Source organism: Peromyscus maniculatus, chromosome 5 (genome assembly GCF_049852395.1).
Source record: "Peromyscus maniculatus bairdii isolate BWxNUB_F1_BW_parent chromosome 5, HU_Pman_BW_mat_3.1, whole genome shotgun sequence".
Lineage (NCBI taxonomy): Eukaryota > Metazoa > Chordata > Mammalia > Rodentia > Cricetidae > Peromyscus > Peromyscus maniculatus.
The window spans coordinates 70,446,834-70,469,257 of record NC_134856.1 but is presented as its reverse complement, the minus strand read 5'-3'; the positions used below and the strand labels follow the sequence as shown (position 1 = coordinate 70,469,257).

Here is a 22,424-nt window from a genome sequence, read left to right as displayed (position 1 = left end):
TGAACTTCTCAAAAAAGTAAAAATAAATGAAAAGATAAAAAAATCACATAATACTACAAATTAAATGAATATACTTGCTTATTGTTTATGTGAAGAGTTAAATCTTGGTGATATATCTGATAATGCAGGAAACAGAGCACCTTCAGCATTTTTCCAATTCGCTCGATATCTTGATTTTACAATTGGTGGTGAAATGCAACTTTTCATAAATATGTATTAAAGTACAAAGCAGCAGAAGTGTGTTTTAGGGCCATTTCAAAAATTCTGTCCCAATCCCAAGAAAAAAACCACTTCATGATTTTCATGTAAAGTTCAAGTCAGCAACTAAAAAAAAAAAAATCAATTTTTAAAATATTCTAAGACAGCAACCCAAGATTTACTAATGTGGCACATGCAGCAAAAAGACAGTAGAAAATTACATAGTTTTTGTTTTCCATATTTAGGTCATTGTTTCCATAGGAACAGAAAATTAAGTGTACAGTAAAAACACTGAAGTTCACGGCATGCAGCAGTTTGGTCTGAGCCAATATGTTTCTAGCAACACTGGCCAGTGTCACATGGTGTGACAGTATGCACAGTGCAAACGGGTTACGTTCTGTGTTCAGAACCAGCACTGAGGCTACCTCAATGATGCCACGCAACATGGGCATCATGGCCAGAAATACCTCCAATTCAATACCCACTTGACTTTTCATTGATTTTTATTTTTGTATGTTCAGAAACCAACCCCCACAGATACAGGGTCCTGAGCCCTGACTGGAACCTGTATTCTAGAAGACAGAAATCATATCCTGTTCCCCACATAGTTTTGCATGAAGCCTCATGCATGCTTGCTATTGTTTCTCCTTAAAGTTAGTTTTAGATGTTCAAATTTGGAGTAATTTTCTCCTTTTCTGCCCCAGTTAAAATAAGGAAAACCAGCAAAAGAGGCAGGATTGCCGTTTGGAGGACATAGCCATTCCCAGTTTAGAATCTACCCTGCTGTAGCCAGAAGCAATTCTGCATATTTAGTGACTGCAAGTTTCTTTTATTAAAAAAAATAGAATTAGAAAAATATTAATTTCTCAAAAAGCTTCCATCCCTTGTAATATAGAGTTCTTCTTGAGCCTATTCACTAGCTGATTTGAATGAAAGGTTTTTCTAAATCTAAAATGGTTGGAATTCATAATTGGTCCACATATTGGTAAAGTTATTTAAAGACATGAGGAAATGCATACATGCTGGAATTATGACACACAAATAGCCATTCACCAGTCTTTGAAATAAAATCCCTTCTTTTACTATGAGTCCGATGTGTACATCTATTGTTCTTCTGGCATAAGTCACTAGGTGCCTTATCTCCTACACTGTCACAGTAGCTACACTGTGTTCACAATATTGGTTTTTAAAATGAGAACAAGAACTTAGCTTTGGAAGTGACCCGAATATAGAATCCCTTTAGATTTATGTTTACTTATTGCTTCTGTATGTTATAGTTTCCTCACTTTCCCCCAATCAAACATCTTATTTTAGCAGCTGTTAGATTCATTTCAGGCAGACTTTATAAAAATATTTATGGTTGTATGTCATCATCATATATAATTGTGTGACTATTTAATTCTATCCTATAGTAAAACAGTGGGCATTGCTTGGGGACAAATACAAAAGGCTCCTAGCAAGTAGCAGATAAACCAGTTGGAGGCACAGCAGTGAGAGCTCAGCTGCCAGTCACAAGGCTTGGCAGTGCTCAGAAGGTTTTACCTAAAAATTAAAGCGAAATGGGAATGTGTGAACACCTTAGAAGGAAAGGAACTGGGACCCGCTGCTTAGCATTGAGAGTCTCTAATCACAGCTCTGTGGGATATCAGGATGAGGGTGGGGAGCTTAAAATAACCTGAGAATATCCTAGAGATTGAATTGAAGAGTGGATGGGTCTGTATAGTAAAACTAGGTTTTTACCTTCTCTCAATATTTAGAAGTAGAACAATACTTAGGTCATAGAGTGCAGTAGTTCTCACCCTTAGCTATTTGAGCCATCTCTACAGAAAAGAAAATTTCCATTAAAAAAACCCCACATTTTTAAATAACTCATTCGAACTTTCTTCCTTGGCATGATGTTACTGACTTAACCTGATGTTTAAGTTGTTCTCTTATAATTGTTTCATGATACTGCATTATTTGATAGTGTGATAAAATAACCACAAGAAGAAGCCACATTAAATGAGATACAGAAAAATAACAGTAGTAGTGTTCCATTATAAAAACAAACAACTGACTCAGGAAGATTTGACTTAGAATAATATTGGAACAAAAGTGAAATTTAATAAAAATATGAATAATAGTGCTTATCGGTTTCTTTTCTTAAAACTGCACAGGTGATTTTTAGCTGGGCTTAAATTTCCTGAGACTTAAAATGCCACATTTTAAAGATTTTCCTTCTGACCATTTGACTTATCTTCACATTTTAATCTTCTTCATTTCCAGGGTCTTGAAGGTGTTTCTCTCACGAACAGCACAAAGGATTCCATACATGACTGGTGGTAGAGTCATGAGGATGCTGGCGGTAATACTCTTGGTAGTGTTTTGGTTTCTCGTTGGCTGGACTTCTTCTATGTGCCAGAACTTGGAGAGGGATATTTCGCTTGTTGGCCAAGGGCAAACATCTGATCACCTCACCTTCAACATGTGCCTCGTTGACCGCTGGGATTACATGACAGCAGTTGGTACGTGGTCACCCCGTGCTTTGCATGAGTGTCTCATCCTTTTCTCAGCAGCATCAAAATCGGTTTAGTGAAAAGCCTTGTCAAGTCTGATCTTCAAGTTTAAAGGACTTTTTATGTGATTTTTGGTAACAGCAACATTACAAAAATGATAATGATGATATATGGAATGCAAACAAAAACTTTCATTTTTTTCCAAAGGCACATTCCTTTATTGAAAAAAAAAAACAGTGTAAGAAATGCCAAGAACAAAGGCAACATCTATATACAAAGAAATTATCGATTGGTCTCTAGCTGATTAACAGTAGCCATCTTGATTTATATTCTCGGGTGGTAGGAGGTGAGAAGAATGTTGGTATTTTTCTATCAGAGGTCTTATGATATTGATCTGACTTCACTCTTGGTGAATAGATTAATTTATCTTCCCTATATTCATCTCTGATGAAAATTCTCTGGGAGTCCAGGATCAAATGACAAAATCAAAAGATGGAGAGAAGGCTTTATCACTTTGTTGTTGTTCCCATTTGTGAGCCGAACAAACCAACCAACCTTTTTTTAAGGGCATATGTAAAAAGTAAAATAGGAGTTTAATTCTCATTTTCTGTCTCCTTCTTGTTTTTTTTTTTTTTTTTTGCTAGAAGCTAACAAGATATGTCCTTATTAGTTCACAATTCAAATAGAGTGCTCTCCTAGGCAAGGTATTTCAGGACTTTTATAACCCTGATACTGTAATGATGAAGCCATATGGCTGTGGACATGTCTGTAGTGAGAATGTATTTTAAGCAATTTAATTTTCAGAAGATAAGCAAACAGCAAAGATAGAAAGCAATTCTGGGTTTGGCTCTAGTGTGGTTATGAGACGAAAACACTGCAGAAATATCAAATTTCTATTCAGCAGAACCCTTTAATGTTTTATTTGATACTTTTCAAGGTAACCAAAGCAGAAAAAGTCATTTTCTCATATTATTATGAAGAAAACCCCACTCTGTTTATGTTTATCAAAAAGAAAATGAGAGCCCTGAGCACACATGAGGATGCAAACACAGGGACAGCATGGTCAACTCATGTAGTGTTTCTGCTTCCTTGGCACACAGCCTTTTTATGCAATCAGGACTTGTTAAAAATTTATTTTGTACTCTGCAGAAATAGATTGGGATGTATGATTATGAATTGTAATGAATTTAGTAAACTTTACTGGAAAGTAAGAATTACATGCTATCAGTAAGATTCACTTCAGTACTTCCAACTTCTCTATTGCGGTGTTGAATACCTTTTGGGGGATATGAAATGTATAAAGGCCTATGCTACTGGTCAAGTGTTTACTCTTAGTTACAATAAAGAAATGGGAATTATTAAATGATCAGAAAACAAAGTACAGTGAAAAGATTTTTGGTACAATAATTTTTCAGTGAAGGAAGACAAAATATTTCGGACAAGACCCCAAGAATCTTTATGTAGAAGCACATTGAGCCATGGGTAATGTTTGGGTTGTTATAAAGATATGTAGGTAACATTTGATAGGAGCAACGACAGATGGGGGTGGGTGGGAATTATGTCAAACATGATGGAGACATCTAAGTAAAAAGAGCTGGAATACATTATGTTGGAACACATTATGAACGATGCTTGATGGTAAATTTATTGAAAACATCACAAATTTAGAGAACGAGGAAAATGATATAATGATCCAATAAATTCAATTTTGATTGCTTTCATTATGTGCTTTTATAGAAAGTACAGTGTGCCAAATCCAGTGACTTGTGGATTGGAACATTTACAAGGGAGAGATTTAGAAGAGTGGTCCCAGTGTGTCATCCTTGGGGACTTGTTAGAAATGTATAGTTTGGATTCACTCCAAATCTTCCCAGTCAGCACCCTGGTACCTGGGGCCTAGCACTTCATGCTTAATATGACAGCAGATGAACCTGGTTTTATGCTGCTGTGTATAACGTGGACCCTGAGGGCACAATCAGATGAGCTTGCTGCAGCCTAGTGACAACAAATCCCAGCTGTGCTCTGGCCATTCCATGGTGCTCATCGGGACCTCAGACCACTAGAACCCTCTTCCTACTGGTCATTTCCAGTTTGATTTAATTTCCTTCTGCCCCATACCTCCATGCCTCACTTTTCCATTCATACACAACAAACACCTAAGCATAACAAGTAGGTGACATGAGATAGAGGATTCTTGCCTACCCTGTAGCAGGAATCTTAAATGGCCTTATTAATAAAACCAAACCTGGAGCCAGGTATTGTGGTGAATGCTGGAAGATCAGAGAAGCAGAACAAGCCACAGCTACCTCACCTTGCCAATTCCTCAGCTGATCCTGTTTCCTCAGACTGGAAACCTCTGAGTCCTCATCCAGAATGAATCTCAGCTGAACTGCTGCTCCAAAGCCTGAAAGCTTAACCAGCTAAAAGCTTCTAGTTTCTGGTCTTCATGCGTTATATACCTTTGTACTTCCTGCCATCACTTTCTGGGATTAAAGGTGTGAGTCACCATGCCTGGCTGTTTCCAATGTGGTCTTGAACTCACAGAGATCCAGAGGGATTTCTGCCTCTGGAATGCTAGGATTAAAGGCGTGTGCTATCACTGCCTATCCTCTATGTTTAATATTGTGGCTGTTCTGTTCTCTGACCCCAGATATGTAGCATGAATCTTAAAAGTTCTTATTAATAAAATCAAACCTGAGCCAGGTATTGGGGTGAACACTGGAAGATCAGAGAGACAGAAGAGGCCACAGCTAACCTTCCCTGGCCAACTTCTCAGCTGGTCTTGGTTCCTCAGACTGGAAGCTTCTGTGTCCTTATCCCAATGGCTCTCAGTTGAACTGTGCTGCTCAAAACCTAAAAGCTTAACCAGCCAAATGCTTCTTGTTTCTGGTCCTCACGCCTTATATATCTTTCTGCCTTCTACCATCATTCCCTGGGATTAAAGGCATGAGTCACCATGCTTGGCTGTATCCTTGAACAGATGGATTTCTGCCTCTGGAATGCTAGGATTAAAGGTGTGTGCTACCACTGCCTATCTTAAGTATCTGGTGGTTTTTCTGTTCTCTGACCCCAGATAAGTTTATTAGGGTACACAATATTTCAGGGAACACAATACCATCACATTTCCCCTTTTTTTGTCTAAAATTTAAAAAAGCTTATAACTAATACAAGAAAAACTATAACCAAAAAGTATATACAATGTATACAGTCAAGAATTACTTTAACGATGTCTAGTCCATTAACATTTGACAGGTTCAGACGAAAAACTTCATTAATATATAACAATGTCCAGTCCAGTAACATTTGATAAACTCAGACAAAAATTTTCATTACTTATCCTATTTAAAACAAGTAGTTCCTTTTTAAAAGTAGATTTAAATAATTGACCTTTTTATCTTATCATATCCATATTCTCTTTTTTCTTTTCATAATAGATTCAATAATATACCTTTTGTCATTTTTATATCTTCCCCTTTTTCTTTTTAGAGTAGATTCAATTATCTACCTATTTATCTTATTATTTCTTTATCTTTTTTCTCAGAGTAGAGTCGATGATCTACCTCATATCTATATTCTCCTTTTTCTTTCTTTTTTTTTTAAACAAAAACTCTGAATCTAATCTCCTTGTTCAGCTTTTTTCCTGACCATTAACAATTAACAACTTGTAACCAACTATCATAAACAATGACAATATCCATAACTCATTATATGACCAAAAACCTCCCATCCCACCTCTTGGGAATGTGGGCATTATTTTCTTAAAATTACTTCTAAAATCGCTATTAGGCATGGTCATGGTTCCCTTTAGATTTTCTTTTCTTTCTTTCTTTCTTTCTTTCTTTCTTTCTTTCTTTCTTTCTTTCTTTCTTTCTTTCTTTCTTTCTCTTTTTCTTTTTTTTTTTTTTTTGGTGTCTCTGTGGTTTGGAGCAAAAAACACAGTCTGATAAATGTCTGTCTCTTGGAACCATGGACGTTCTTCCCTAGAAGAGCAATTTCTCCCCACCATTTGTCTTGCCAAGCTTTTCCAAACTGACCTTTGCCGATGCTTTCTTGTGAACATGATGGTCCTGGCAATTCTTCACTGAACAAGCAGCAGTAAACCCTTTGTCCCAGGTGGCAGCATCACCGCAGTCACCAACACGATGAGAAGAAGCCAGTAACTCGGAGCAGCTGCCGCTGCCTCCATGGTCCCACCACCTTTTGTGCCTTGACCCCGGCCGAAGCTTCTCCTTAGCAAGCCTCCTAGGGTGGCCTCATACTTGGGATCCTCCTGCCTCTGCCTCCTTCAGTAAATCCAACCAGTGTGCCACCACAACGGGCAATGTGTAGCTCCAGTCTGAGCTGGTCCCGCAAGGCCACAGGCAAGTAGCTTTTTTGCGAATTCATACTGGACAAGTTGGGCGCCAGATGTAGCATGAATCTTAAAAGGTCTTACTAATAAAAACAAACCTAGAGCCAGGTACTGGGGTCAATGCTGGAAGATCAGAGAAACAGAACAATCCACAGCTTCCTCACCTCAGAAGTTCCTCAGCTGATCGTGTTTCCTCAAACTGGAAACCTCTGAGTCCTTATCCAGAATGAATCTCAGCTGAACTGCTGCTCCAAAGCCTGAAAGCTTAATCAGCTAAGAGCTAGTTTCTGGTCTTCATGCCTTATATGCCTTTCTGCTTTCTGCTATCACTCTCTGGGATTAAAGGCTCACTTTCTGGGATTAAACACACAGAGATCCAGGTAGATCTCTGCTTCTGGAATGCTAGGATTAAAGGCATGTGTTACCACTGCCTATCCTCTATGTTTAATATTGTGGCTGTTCTGTTTTCTGACCCCAGATAAGTTTATTAGCATACACAATATTTCAGGGAACACAATACTACCCATCTATAAATCTCCCAAGTCCACATGCATTTGACCTTTTATTGCCCACACCACAATAGTGGACAGCCATTTTAACCTGTGCACAGTTAACCAACCCTTCATCCCATTCCCCATGACCCTTCTCACTTTCTAAGACCTGTTGTCTGAAACTCCCCTGCATTCAAAATCTCATAGAAATCCTCTCTGACCACATTTTTCCTAGCTCTTTTGTGACTCTCGAATATAGGTGTTTAATATAACAGACTCTTTTTATTTATTTATTTATTTTGAGACAGGGTTTCTCTGTGTAGTTTGGTACCTGTCCTGGATCTTGCACTGCAGACCAGGCTGGCCTTGAACTCACAGAGATCCGCCTGGCTCTGCCTCCCAAGTGCTGGGATTAAAGGTGTGTACCACCACCACCCAGCTGACTGTTTTTATTGTACAATCATGCCCACACAATTACATTTTGACTAATAGTAGTCTCTCTATATAATGGTGGTCCCATAAAATTATAATGAAACTGAACATTCTTATCACACAGTGGTGGCATGGCCATTGTTATGTCACCATATAATGCCTTGGTCAGTGTGTTTTGTTGGTGCTGCTGTGAATGAACATAGTACTTGTATGAAAGTTCAGCAGTGTAGTGCATACCACCTGATATGACAGAAGAGGCTGCATTACATACTTACATACTGTGCTCCACCATCCATCATTGTTGTTAGGGCAGTGGTTCTCAATCTTCCTAATGCTGCCACCCCTTAATACAGTTCCTCATGTTGTGGTGACCTCACAATCACAAAATCATTTTCATTGCCACTTCATGACTCTAGTTTTGCTACTGTTATGAATCATAATATAAATATCTGATATGCAAGGTTCTTATATGTGACCCTCAAAGGGTTGTGACTCACAGTTCACACCCACTGTTTTAGAGGGTACCCCTGCCTAGAAAAGCCTTACTATAAAACACGATGCTGTGTTGCTAGGACAGCAGCTCATATTCCTCACATTCATTCACGTACTTCACACACACTGAATGGCTGACTTACACCATCTACACTGATATAAGTGTACTTTGTGATGTACACACAATGACAAAACTGTTTTATGCATCATTTTCTGAGCATATTCTCATGATTAAGGAATATACAACTGTTCGATTACTATGCTCTTCATCCCCAGGGAGGGGAAAAAACATTAAGTAACAAATATCCCCCTAGCAAAAGAAAATATGCAAAGAGTGATTTCTACAGTAATTCTGGGTAATTCTAGAGAACAGAACATGTAAAGCAAGGAGGTCTGAGCCCACTGGGATTTTTTGAGAGCAGAATATAATTCCTCTAAGTTTCCATGCCTCTGAGGGTTCTATCTATAATATTCTGAAGTACTTATGCTGATTATGATATTACTCACCACTTTAAACTTTCTGGCATACATTTAAACACTCTCTGTACATTATTAGAAGTGGAAGAGCGTGTCCTTCCACCCCTTCCTCACCTTTCCCTTCTCTGATAGCCACTTGATCCACAGTGCCACTGCTGTACGGCTGTGTGGTTCACACTGTTTCCCCGACAGTCAACAAGCCAGCTGCCACGTGCAGACTCTTGATAAATATTTGCGGGAAGAATGAAAAAACAAGCCCACCTCTCTTTCTCTCATTGTAGTTTCTGTGGCCAAGATTAGATTAGGCAGAAGGAACTTGCTAAAACTAAAAAATCCAGAAATTACACAACTGTTCTCAATTCATTTTAAATATAAACATGCATGCTCAAATTTTAGAATACATTTTTGAGGCTTCGAAACTAATTTGGTACTCTCCAGCCTTTTACTTTGGTTCATTTCTATTATACCTTTGTGCAGGGTCTCATGGAGAATAGGCTAGCCCTGTAAGTGCTAATTGAGGCTAGATCTGGACTCCTCATCCTCGTCCCTCTACCTTCCCAGGGTGGGATTACAGGAATGTCCCAGCACACCTGGCAGCCATGGCCATATTTACAAGACTTGGTCACATCTGACTTCTCCAGTAGTCCACATAAAAAGCTGGTACAGATTGGCATGGCAAATAAAAATTATAATCTTAAAAAGCATTAAATGGTATAATTATAAATATTAAAGATGTGGAGAATTTATTTACTTCTGATGAAAATTTCAATTGTTTCACTGTCTTTTAAGAGCTCTGAAGAAAGAGTTTGAAACTGGGAAGTATTCTATAAAATTAATGAGAAAAATTCAACTAAATAAAAACCCAGTTAGACTCATTGAAGAAAAAGTTTCTAGTCATGCGTTTCCTTCTGAATGTAACTGCTGCAGTGGAAAGTCAGTTGCCCATCATTGGCAGTGCTTTTCACAATGGCATTAAGATTTGCCATTCTGAGAAATCACAACTCCATTCCGTGAACTTCCTACATAATTGGTAAAACTTAAGATGGGAAAAGAGTTGACTTCCCAGGTCTGAATTAAACTTTATCGTATCTCACCAACCCCACAGTCTTTGTAGTTAGATTTAGCTACTCCAGGCCAGGTCCTTCACTGTAGAGCCTCTATACTGGAGCATGAAAATAGCCAAGATGGTCTGGTGATGTACTTTATTCTTTGGTGCAAACAAAAAAGAAAGAAAGAAAGAAAGAAAGAAAGAAAGAAAGAAAGAAAGAAAGAAAGAAAGAAAGAAAGAAAGAAAGAAAGAAAGAAAGAAAAGAAAAGAAACCAGTTGATTGGTGGTATTATCATGGGTGTTTATGCATTCTAGTTCGTGATTATATACACACACACCAGACTTCAGTGCAGACTTGGGTAAGCACTGAACCATTTCTTCAGTTTCTGCCAGAATTTAGGTTATGCAAGTCAAATGTGGTACAAAGTGACATAATTGAGAAATATTTTTCTGCCTTTCCTTATCTAGCACAAGAGCAGATAGGGAAAGCCTACACAGGCTTTACTTCCTCTTCTGTTCTCCTACATTGTTCCACCTGTCTGTATCACTAATGCACAAGTCTTTTTGGTAGTAGCCATATGAAATAATAACTATCCCAGACAAGGACCCATTAGAGAGTAAGTCCACCAACACCTGGCATGTGTCCTGGCTCTGGAAAGGCTTTGGAGCTCGGCATCTTTTGCTATGAATTTTAATTCACCATGTTTAAAAGGCATTGAGTTACTGAGCTCACTCAATAAAGTGCTTGTTATGCAAGCATGAGAATCTGAGTCCATGTTCCCGATACCCGTGTGACAGTCTGGGTGCAGCTGTGCTTCTAATCCTGGTGCAGGGTAGCTGGAGACAGAAGGATCCCTGGTGCTTCTAGCTGAGTTGGTGAACTCCACAAACTATGAAAGTCCTTATCTTTAAAGATAAGGTGGGAAGTGATTAAAGAAGATACCCAATGTTAACTTCTGACCTCCACTCACTGCCACCAGATAGACTAGACAGACAGACAGACAGACAGACAGACAGACACACACACACACACACACACACACACAGATGCATGGATGGAAAGGATGAGGGTGTGAGTACATGAGCCAAGAGGAGAGAGAGAGAGAGAGAGAGAGAGAGAGAGAGAGAGAGAGAGAGAGAGAGAGAGAGAGAGTTAGTTTACTATTTCATAAGTAAATAGGTGTAATATGCCTGAATTCACATTGCAGTGGGGAATTTTGAAGAATGACTCTTCAATGAATTCTGACACTGAGCAGCCTCCTTTCTGTCCAGAACACCACACGGTATCTTCTCATGACAGGAAAGAAGATCTTTACTTTCCTCTCCTTTGTTGACATGCTCTTTTTGCTCTCCTCCTTCCTGGTATATTTTCAATTTGTGAAACAGACAATGTGTTCTAATTTAATTTAATTTAATTAGTCCTATGCAAATGTTTTAGAAGGGGTTGAGAAAAAATACAATAACTCTTTAATTGAACTATAGAGTGAAATTCCGACGCAGCAATTGTTTCTGAGGATTTCAACAATTATCCTAGAAGACTGGGTGTCATTCTGATAGGTGAGATATTAAAGAAGTGCATTGAATGAGCACTGAAGAAAGTGGGTTAAGCTTCCTCTCATCTGACTCAGAGCAATATTTTTGAATTAGGTTCTGTCTATAAATTTTCTCTTATTCTAATACACCATATGCCTTAATCCATGCTTCATTGCTTGTTTCAGCTTTTAAAATGTGGTTTCCATTTTCAGTCGAAGATAAAAGTTTGTCCTACTTTACACTCCACTGAAAACTATGGCTACCTTTTCCAGAGCTGCTCATGTGTTTTCAGAACAATTGAAGCAGGGTTTCAACTCCTATTTATCACCTCTTATGAACCCCCTTCCACTTCTTTGAGCAGCCGTCAACTATATAGTATCGAGAACATAAGGTGAGAGTTAGAGAGGCTGAGTTATGGAAACTGGGGAGATAGTTCAGATGGTCAGATGCTTGTTGTGCAAGCATGAGGCCCTGGGTTCCACACTCAGAGTCCACATAAAAAAGCCAGGCATGGTGGCATGTGCTGTAATCCCAGTGCCGAGAAGGCAGAGGCAGGAGGGTCCCGGGGGTCCACTGGCTAGCAACCTAGCCTACTTGGCAGGTTCCCTACCAGTGAGACTCAATGCTGTCATCTGGCCTTCTAACATACAAGCATGCCAACATACATAAACACACACACACACACACACACACACACACACACACACACACACACACACACTGGTACCATAATGGAAGATACAGCCTTGGAACAGGACTTGAGGGACATGGAGAATTAAGAAAGCAATGATGACCACCATTTCTTCTAAGACATTTCAGCTCTTGTTAGATCTTTGTTGCACAACAAACTACACAAGACAGTGTATTGCAACACAAAGGATAAAGAAAAGGTCAGCCAGATGTGGTGGCTCAGAACTACAATCCAGCACTTGGAAGGCCAAGGCAAGAGGACTAAAAATCCCAGGTCAGTTTGGGTGACATAGTGAGTTAGCTTGACTCTGTAGGGGGACTAGGTTTCAACAAATGAAGGAGGAAGAAGGGGTGGTATGTTTTGGCTCCATGTTTTGGAAATTTGTGTCCAAGATCAGATGGCCCATTACTTTTGGGTCTGTAGAGAGGAAGTACATTATGATGGGAGCCCACAGAGGGAGAAGTTACTCACCTCATGCAGCTAGAAAGCAAAAGAAAGAGAGCAGGGTCTTTTTCTGGGGCTTATGCCTAATGAGTAGGTCCTTCCCCCAAACCCAGTTCTTTGTTGTTGTTGTTGTTGTTTGTTTGTTTTTTGTTTTTCGAGACAGGGTTTCTCTGTGTAGTTTTGGTGCCTGACCTGGATCTCACTATGTAGCCCAGGCTGGCCTCAAATTCACAGAGATCCGACTGTCTCTGCTTCCCAAGTGCTTGAATTAAAGGTGTGCACCACCACCACCTGGCTAAACCAAAACCCAGTTCTTAAAGATTCAATGAGCTAAGGACAAAGATTTTAACATGAGACCATACCAGAATAATAATGCTTAAGTATACCACAGAATGTAAGAAATAGAACATTCTGGAAGACACAGCTCACTGTACTAATCCCAAACTTATGCCTCAAAAGTCTCTCAACTCATTCTGTGTCATGATGTCTGATATGTGTCCTAGGCTCAGGTGTCTCAGGATTCTCTTAGGGCTCTGCTGCCTCCTGTGAATCTCTGAAATTTGTAAAGGTGTATGTCAAAAATAGGGGGAAATTCACTTTTAGTTTTTTTCACTGGAGATACAAGAGGTCGTTTGGAAAAAAAATTGATCCAGGTTCTAGAGATATGAAAAGGGAAGCAATAAGTAGAAGTCAAGGTGATTACATTTGACTATTCAGAGAGCTGCCTAGCAATGGATGAGTAAGAGAACACCACATGATCTGTCAGTGTTCATGTGCACAGTTATATGGCTTGTTAGTATTGCTGTGGATAGCCATTGACCTGTTAGTGTTGTATTGGTAGCTGTATAATCTGTTAGTATGGAGAGCCATTGACCTGTTAGTTTGTATGGCTAGGTACATAGATTGTTTATGTTGGTGTGGATAGCCACAGACTGATAATGTTGGTGTGGATAGCCATATAACCTGTTAGTGTTGGTGTGGATAGCCATATTATTCCTTATCACTCCCATCAATTTTTTTGGACTCAAGCTTGAAAGTTGACATTCAGAAATTCTCCTCCAGACTTCTTTAGGAGCTACTGTTATACTAATAAAGCTTCCAAAAGCTTTATTATTATAAATGTTAATGTATAACATTCATTTAGCACAATGCTTGGCATACTCAACAGATGTAGGGTATGAAATTAGATCAATGGAGGGCATGAATATCCTTCTGAGAAGGACTCTGATCACCACAGTTCAACTTTAATGAACATAATAACTTTTTTAATATACAAGTGATTGTTGCCTGGTAGATTCATTTTGAGAGCTTTGAGTATTCCTCCATTAATAGCAGAGCAAAAGGAAATCTGGGTCTGGAATATAATCTGGAGAGCACTGCCCAACTGCCCTCTGGCTCACTGAGTGCATGTGGATGAGGTGGGATGACCGCAGGCAAGTCTTACAGTTCTGCTGAGGCATGCAGTTCTTAGCTTCCAGCGTCTGAAACATTCTAGTCTCCTTGGTCCAGCTGTGAAATGTATTGCAATATTTACCTGCTTCTGGGTGCTTCTCTGAATAAAGCTTTATGAACTCAGGTCAGGACCCTCCATGCACCACTTCCCTGCCACACAGCCATGCAGAAAGTCTCCCTTACTGCAAGGTCACATGCAGGCACTTCTGACTTTAAAAATGTGTCTGAGCAGCCACATTCATCTTTTCACCCATGTGACCTCATATTTTAATCAAAGGAGGCCAGACAAGCACCTGAAATACAGGTTTCTTGTGCTTGTTTGAACTCCATAATTCTGGAATTTCAGACAATCTCAAGTTTTTTCTATCTCATGAGTATCGTGTATATGAGAGAGAGAGAGAGAGAGAGAGAGAGAGAGAGAGAGAGAGTAAAAATGTCTGTGTATGTGTGTGCATGCTTGCAGAGGCCCAAGGTTGATGTCCAGAATATCCCTTCAGTGTATGTCTATCTTAATCATTGAGACAGGGTCTCTCAGACAAACACAGAGTCAGTTTGCTCCAGAGATGGGGATCTCTTGTCTCTGCCTTCATTTCCAGGCTAAAATTACAGACTGACCTACATACACACACACACACACACACACACACACACACACACACACACACACACACACACACACACACCTACCGGACATTTAAATTGGCTTTGGGATCCAAACACCTACCTGCTTGCTTGTGTGGCAAGTGCTTTAACCAATGAGGCATCTCCCCAGCCTTAATCTCAAGAATGGCTGATACCATTTGATTTTATACTTAACAATGACCTCTGAGCTGTCCACTCTGGGGTCCTCCTGGTAGAGTCATAAATGCTTTCTACTTTGATCATAAATTATTCTAAGTGAATCAGACTTCGAGAGAAAAGAGTGTATTAAAAGAAACGCTCGGGAAACAAAACCTGGATGTTTTATTAATTATGGATTTATCTCTCTTATTTGAAATGACTTGATGTAGCCAACAGAGGTAGCATCTGTTAACACAGAGGCCTCCCCAGCTTGGCTAAGAGGTGTCGCAGTTTGAGTGGTGTTTCTACTTTGAAGCTGTTATCCTTTTAGCCCTGGTGGGGATCCTCAGATCACAGGGCTGGGACATCTTTGGTGTCACAGAACTGATATGAATTGTTCTCTGTTTTTCCTAGCCTTTTGAAAAAGCAGCATGGAATAATTTTCATTCCGATGTATTAATTTTTAAAGGACCATGGTACTTTAATATTGTTATCCCTCATATACTGAAAATAAAACACCTCAGTTTTCTCTGAACCATATTTAGATATTTAAATATAAAGGCAATTCCATTTTTAACCACACTCCTTCCTCCTGTAGAGATCATTTAACACAAGAAACTATTTTTGAAAGCAGAAGCCCAACACATATTTCAACTCCCACGTAATATCTGCAGAATTCAGTAACATCTGCATATTTTCTCTACTAATTGCAGTGTTAGTCTGAAGTTAATTATATGAAACTGATTTTTTTGTCTAAGCACAACTCTTATATATCACATTTAGTTTAATTGGTACTTTGAATAATAAATTGTTTTTAAGTGAGAGTGTATTGTTTGATACTGCTAATGAAATGATTTTAATGTTTAGCTTAGCTATTATGAGAAATCTTATTTTGTCTTTATGTTTTTAAATATAATTCTCCATGGTGGCATCCTAATTAAACTGATGACTACCTTTAAGATCTTCAGTATGGTGATATATAAAAACACCTCAGTGAGTGGTAGCAAATGCTACTTTATCAGGCAGCTAGCTACATGGGAATCCTTCAACCGCAGCACAGTATTTTCTGTGTGCTACAGGTGTGCAGTAAGTATTTTTGCATCTCACACTCCTTTGTTCCAAACACAATCGTACATGTGTTGTATGTATTGATAAGGAGGCGTCACTATTGTTAATAAGGATGCCGATTATTTACAGGCCAGTTAAAGAAAAGGTGAGGCGAAATCAGATTCAACAGGGATTGCCTGAGCAAAGAAAGAAGGTTCGTGGATCAGGAAGCAACGCAAAGGAAGAGGGTTATGGGCTTCCCTAGAGGAACCAGAACAGAAGTGTTATGGGCAGACAAAGAGGAGGAAGTAGAGGAGGATGGAGAGGGGGAAGAGGAGGTGGGAGAAAGGAAAGAGGAGGAGGGAGAGGGGGAAGAGAAGGAAAAACAAACAAAAACAAAACCCTCTTCCAGGGCTCTACCAGATGCCTGCCTTATTTGCAGCGTGTCCAGAGGGAGGCCCATGTCTCCATCCAATCACCTGGTTGGTCAGGTGATACTGGATTGTGAATGACTGGGTTGGTGGAGAGCCCCTGAGTTTCTGTTTGCTTCTGATGGGATGTGTGCACAAACAGACCAACAGCGCAGCAGGGGCTCCAGTCTAGACCTCCTGCTAATTTCCTCAGCAGACCCCAGCAGTGTTAGATGGAGTGGCAGGTAACAGAACATTACATCTCTAATGAAGCTGACAGCATTTATAGTCTCGCGGTTCAACAAATTCTATTGAGTCTCATGTGTGTGGGCTCCAGGCTGCTGCTACCGTGGGAGGCGGGGTAAAGAACCAGCATAGGAAGGCAAGGGCCTTAGCTGTGCCTGGTGGTGTAGGCCTGAACGTCCAGCCGCTTAGGACTCCAAGGCAAGAGGATTGCAAGTTTAAAGCATGCTGAGGTTACATCGTAATCAAAGCTATCATGGCCGACTTAGTGAGACTTTGTATCAAAATAGAAAACCAAGAAGAGGGTTGGAGATGCCGCTCCAAGGTAGAGTGCTTTCAGGACACATGTGGGCTTTCAGGGTCCATCCCTAGGACTGGGGTGGGGGTGGGGATGGGAGACGGTTATTTCCCTGAAGTTAAGTTTGGGAAGGCTAGGGAAGGAAGTTGGCTGACAATTCCATGAATAATTTTGTACCGATTATAAATTGTGTGACATGATTCTCTATATTAAAATTATTAAGTATTCTACACAGAGAAACCTTGTCTCGAAAAACCAAAAAAATAAATAAATAAAATAAAATTATTAAGTATTAATGGAAAGACAATTTAGTGTAATTTCAGGAGGCTTAGTGATAGGGAGAGAACTTGAACTGGATATTTTAAAAGTATTTAAGAATGTTAAGTAGGGGAGTGAGTGACTGTCACGCCCATCTCCAAATGAGGCATTGGTAACACAACCCCTACATCAAAGGCTCAGGGAACAGCCGGGCGGTGGTGGCACACGCCTTTAATCCCAGCACTCGGGAGGCAGAGGCAGGTGGGCCTCAGTGAGTTCCAGGCCAGCCTGGGCTACCAAGTGAGTTCCAGGAAAGGCACCAAAACTACACAGAGAAACCCTGTCTTGAAAAACAAACAAATAAAAAAAATAAAAGCAAAGGCTCGGGGAACATCATGGAAGGGTAGGCAGGAAGGTGGTAAGAGCTGGAGGACCAGTGTGACTGCCCTGAAAGAGTATCTGATTTTGCATCCATGAATGCTCAGCAATACGGTTGCTGCCACAAGACCAGACCAGTTGATATGCCAACATGAAGAGATGCAAACTTCCAGGCCCTACCAGTAGAAAAGCCACAGTCAATGGCCATTCAGAGAGGGAGAAACAGTTTCCTTCAAGGATGAGCCTCTTGGTAGGTTGCCCAATAGTGAACCACTCAAGATTTCCGAACAGAGATGTAATTGATGGGTATCAAATAAATGGCTCTTCAGAGACCAGGCAAGGAGTTAAGAGTCCAAGATGTAAATAGACAAAAAACCAGAACATGAAGCAGTGTGGGTACCTAACAGGAAAGTGGGCAGCAAGGACATCTTGAAATCAAGAACGTGTTTGCCCTGCAGGAAGACCTTGGAATCTCCCTTTGGGGGCAGGAATAATTTCTGGTGTTTCAAGGACTTGAATAAATCTTTCAGTAGAGATGTGAATAGCTTAACCCAAAATCATTGGCAGAGATTTGGGTAAATTTAGGTTAAATTCTGGTTTAATCAAAATGGCTTTTCAGACTAGCTTGCCTGTCATTGCTATGGTGAGTGAGTTTATGGGCTCAGCCAGCAGGCAGTGATGGAGGCTCCAGCAGTGAGCGTTGAGAACCTTGAACACATGTGAATGCTTAACATGTAGACTGTAAGGGACTCTGAGATTTCCAACTCAGTGACAAAGGTCATGTGATGCTATGAAAGTTGGAAAAGGAAATGGCCTATGAAGATGGTCTTATTTCCAGCACTACACCTGGTAATGGCTGGGGATGGCGTTCGCACATACAGCCAGCACCAGCAAGCTGAATAGTTCGGATTTACCTTAAATCTCACTGAGGGTTTGAAGTGAGGTTTATTTTCTTTCTTTGGCTTTTGTCCATGTCTGGGTTTTAAGCATAGCTCCTGGCAGCTTGGTTTATTTAAAGGATTTCCAGTAATTGGAGCACTGTCTAATGTTTAAATTCTGCTAGGAATAAGCTGAAGTGTTGGCAGAGAGAACAGCTTGGCTTGTGGACGGACAATCAGTGCTCTGAATAGAGACCAGCATTTCAGGTGCAAGGTTACAGCTGGGTGACCCAGCATGCAGGGTGTCTCCACAGGAGAGTGATTGCTCTTAGCAGGTAGATGCTATTTTCCAGCAAGGTCATGTTACTAAGAGAGATGAAGTGGATTAGTCAAAGTGGCTTCGAATTGCAGTGCTCCAATAGGCTGTGGTGTCCTCTGTCTGAAATCCCTGGATTTGGGCTGAAGGCAAGATCCTGTATCAAAACCAAACCAAACTCAACAAACAAATAAACAACAACAACACCACAAAGGAGCAGTAATCAGGTTGAAAAACCGACAAAAGAGAGTCTCAGTATTAAGAAAAAGTTGAGTCAGAAACCATGTTCAGTGCTTTGTATAGCTAGCTCATCTCGTTAGCAAGTCATCTCCCAAGTGTGCACTTTTGTGAGCCTCATTTTCCAGGTGAAGAAACTGTCTTCAGAGCACCCAGCCTGAGGCTATGCGGCGTTAGGGAGAACCAGACTCAGACTTAGGCACTCTTAGCTGATACATTATGCTTGGCTTTCCTGGGAACAAAGATCCAACAAGGTGATTGCAGATTTTATGAGTCTTGCCATACTCCGCCCACAAAAGATAGGATTTCTGTCATGTGTGAAGAAACAATGTTTCATTTGTAAAATATGCCACGGAGTGTTTAACAACCTGTGCTCCCACAGTTCTGACAGTGGCTATTTTTACTCTGAGTTGGGCTTGGTGCAGCAGGAACTTCCATTTCCAGAAGCTGTGTAGGCTTCTTGTCTTGGTACTTTGTGAGGACCCAGACTCTGTATGAACACCAGACATTTGGATGGAGAATTGGAAAAATCATTTCATAGTCATTGTAGAGGGAAAAGGCCACATATTAGCAAAACAATAAGAATATCAATTGTGTTATAAACAATGGCAACAGCAGAGGATACCTTTGAAAAAAGTAGGTATGCTGAAGAAATTTTAAAAATTCAATATATGGCATCTGTATCTTTAAGGGAATGGAACTTCGCAGGCGTCTAAGATTATGTTTCTATAGTAAAAAGCATGTTAAAGAAGTTAAATTTTATATTTTTTTAACCTATGAAACTAACGGGGAATTGTTTGTTTGTTCCTCTCACAGCTGAATTTGTATTCCTCTTGTGGGGTGTTTATCTCTGCTATGCGGTGCGGACAGTCCCATCAGCCTTCCACGAGCCTCGCTACATGGCTGTGGCGGTTCACAATGAGCTCATTATCACGGCTATATTCCATACAATTAGGTAAGTGGTCTGTCTTAGGGTTTCTGTTGCTGCAACGAAGCGCCAGGACCGAAAAGCAAGTTGGGAAGGAGAGAGTTTAGTTGGCTTGCATTTCAACATTGCTGTTCATCACCTAAGGAAGTCAGGTTTCCCATGGCTTGCTCAGCCCCACTTCTTATGGAACCCAGAACTGCCAGCCTGGGCATGGCATCCCACCCCCCACCCCCATCATGGGCTAAGCCCTCCTCCATTGATCACTAAATGAGAAGATGCCTTACAGCTGGATCTCACTGAAGAATTTCTTCAATTGAGGCTCCTCATTCTAATGACTCTAGCTTGTGTCAAGCTGACACACAAAACCAGCCAGTACATGATCCTTGGAGGTAGTAAAACACTGTGGTGTTTTGGGGGTGTTTTGCAGTTTAATTTACATAGCTAAGCTGGAAGAGATGAGTAATTGAAACATTTAAAAAGGATAATGGTTTATGAATACCTAATTTGTTGCAGAAATAGCAGATGAATTTAGCTGCTCTTAGCCCTTCAGATGAGTTTTCTTCCTTCTGACTTCATTTATTTTGAAGATTAGCTCCATATTATTATATTATGTAAACCTACTTACAAGCTACCATGGGATATTATTTATATGCCATACTGAGTTACTAAGATGTAAACAACACACATATATGTGATGAAACAGCTGTAGGGAACTCATCCTTTTTTATTCATATTAAATGTGCTGGCCTAGACTTCCAAACTCTTTGTTCTCAGACTTCCGGCACTTTCTTGTTTTAAACATGATCTCTGAGCAGAGAATCTATCAACTAGCCATTGTTCTGTGCTTGTCTCATGTATATCTCCCGCAGACGAGGAGGAAGGAGGAAGAGTAGCCAGATGAAACAATGTGGATATGACTTTCGAGGCCTTTCTCATACATCACAATACAAAATGAAATGAAAATCTCAGGGGGCAGACAACAAAAGGAATCCTAGCATTTTAATGAAAACAAAAAATGTCATACAATTGCTTGAAACATGCTAAGAGAACATTACATTTAGGACTGCAATTAGAAAAGTTGAATATCTTTGCCCTGATGAAGGGGTTAGGGTTCATTCATACTTCCATGGAGTTTGAGTAAAACAGAAGGCTGGGGGATGTGTGTAAGTTTCTCTATGTGGTTGTCTCTCGGTTGTGGTTTGTTTCTGCTCTTTTGGGGGGCCTGCCACCCAGCTCCCAAATAAATTACACAAGGAAACTTATTCTAACTTATTAATACCCAGCCTTAGCTTGGCTTAGTTTCTAGCCAGCTTCCCTTATCTTAAATTATCCTATCTACCTTTGCCTCTGGACTCTTCCTGTTCTCTTCTGTAAATTTAACTCTTTCTTACTCTGTGACTTGCTGTGTAGCTGGGTGGCTGGCCCCTGGTGACCTCCTCCTTCTCTGGCTGCTACTTCCTTTCTCCTCCGTCTCTTTCTTCTCCCTTTTCCCAGATTTCTCCTTCTATTTATTCTCTTTGCCTGCCAGCCCTGCCTATCCTTTCTCCTGCCTTGCTATTGGCCGTTCAGTTCTTTATTAGACCAGAAAGGCAAAGTAACACAGGTTCAGAGTTAAACAAATAGAACATAAACAAAAGTAACACACCTTAAAATAATATTCGGCAACATCTCCCAGAAAATACTAACTTTTACCTTTGGAAACGGATGATGCCAGAAAGCAGTTGGAACTCCAGGCAGATGCAGTGCTTAAACTTTTAAACAAAAAGGAGGTTATCCAGTTGAGTAGCCCTGGAAACCCAATCAGGTCAGGAGTTGGGGAACTGGCCCAGCTTTGTCTTGCTGCAGCTCAAGAGATAGAGAAATGAAAGAAGAGAAGAATATTAAAAAGCATTGGAAATGTGAGAATAATAATAGAGTGTGAGATTAAAAGTAAGCCAAGGGAGGAAGACTTCTTAAATCTACTCAGACTAGAGTATCCAGATCTGAGAAAGAATGCCCTGCGTCCAGAATGTGGGAAAAGACAGAAGACCTTGTCATGGTCGCAATAGAGTAAAGCTAAAGATTACTTTCCAAGTGAAGTCACCTTTTGTTAGCAGTCTCCAGAATGTCAAGAGTGTAAGTTTTAAGATTTAACAAGCTTGCTTCTCTGTAACCAATTGCAAGTCAAATGTTCTGTTCACAAGCCACACGGTAAAAAGCCTACAAGGAGCCCTCATGAGTGGTTTACTGCCCACTGTTATCACAGTGGAACTAAGGAGTGAGAAAAGCTTATTGCCTTACAATAAGCTGCCAGCTTCCATAGAAACAAATTGTTAAAATTAAAAAAGTTCAAAGAAGTTGCATGAATGTACCTGTCTGCTTTAGATGTCCTCTGTTTGGTCCCATACTAAATATGATTTTTAGTGGATTTGGAAATTGAAACTAGCTTAGGTCTTTTCATCAATAGACAACTAAACTGTTTCTTAGATAAAATTATAAAGGTATTTTAGTAATAAGGCAACATATAGTCATTACAGAAAAATTATAAAACAGTTAAGAAACAAGTAA

General features: G+C 40.1%; 1 protein-coding gene across 2 annotated transcripts in view; it reads left to right on the top strand.

Annotated features, from left to right (window-relative positions):
* Window positions 1-22,424, top strand: part of Gpr158 (G protein-coupled receptor 158) — a 373,966-nt gene that overhangs the window by 339,091 nt on the left and 12,451 nt on the right. For both annotated transcript variants that reach the window (XR_013051445.1, XM_042278012.2), the window contains exons 7-8: window positions 2,464-2,702; window positions 19,766-19,904. Coding sequence is in view for 1 of the 2 variants with exons in the window: in XM_042278012.2 (XP_042133946.1) it covers window positions 2,464-2,702; window positions 19,766-19,904 (378 nt within the window). In the remaining variant the exon portion in view is untranslated. The remainder of the gene's footprint in view (window positions 1-2,463; window positions 2,703-19,765; window positions 19,905-22,424) is intronic.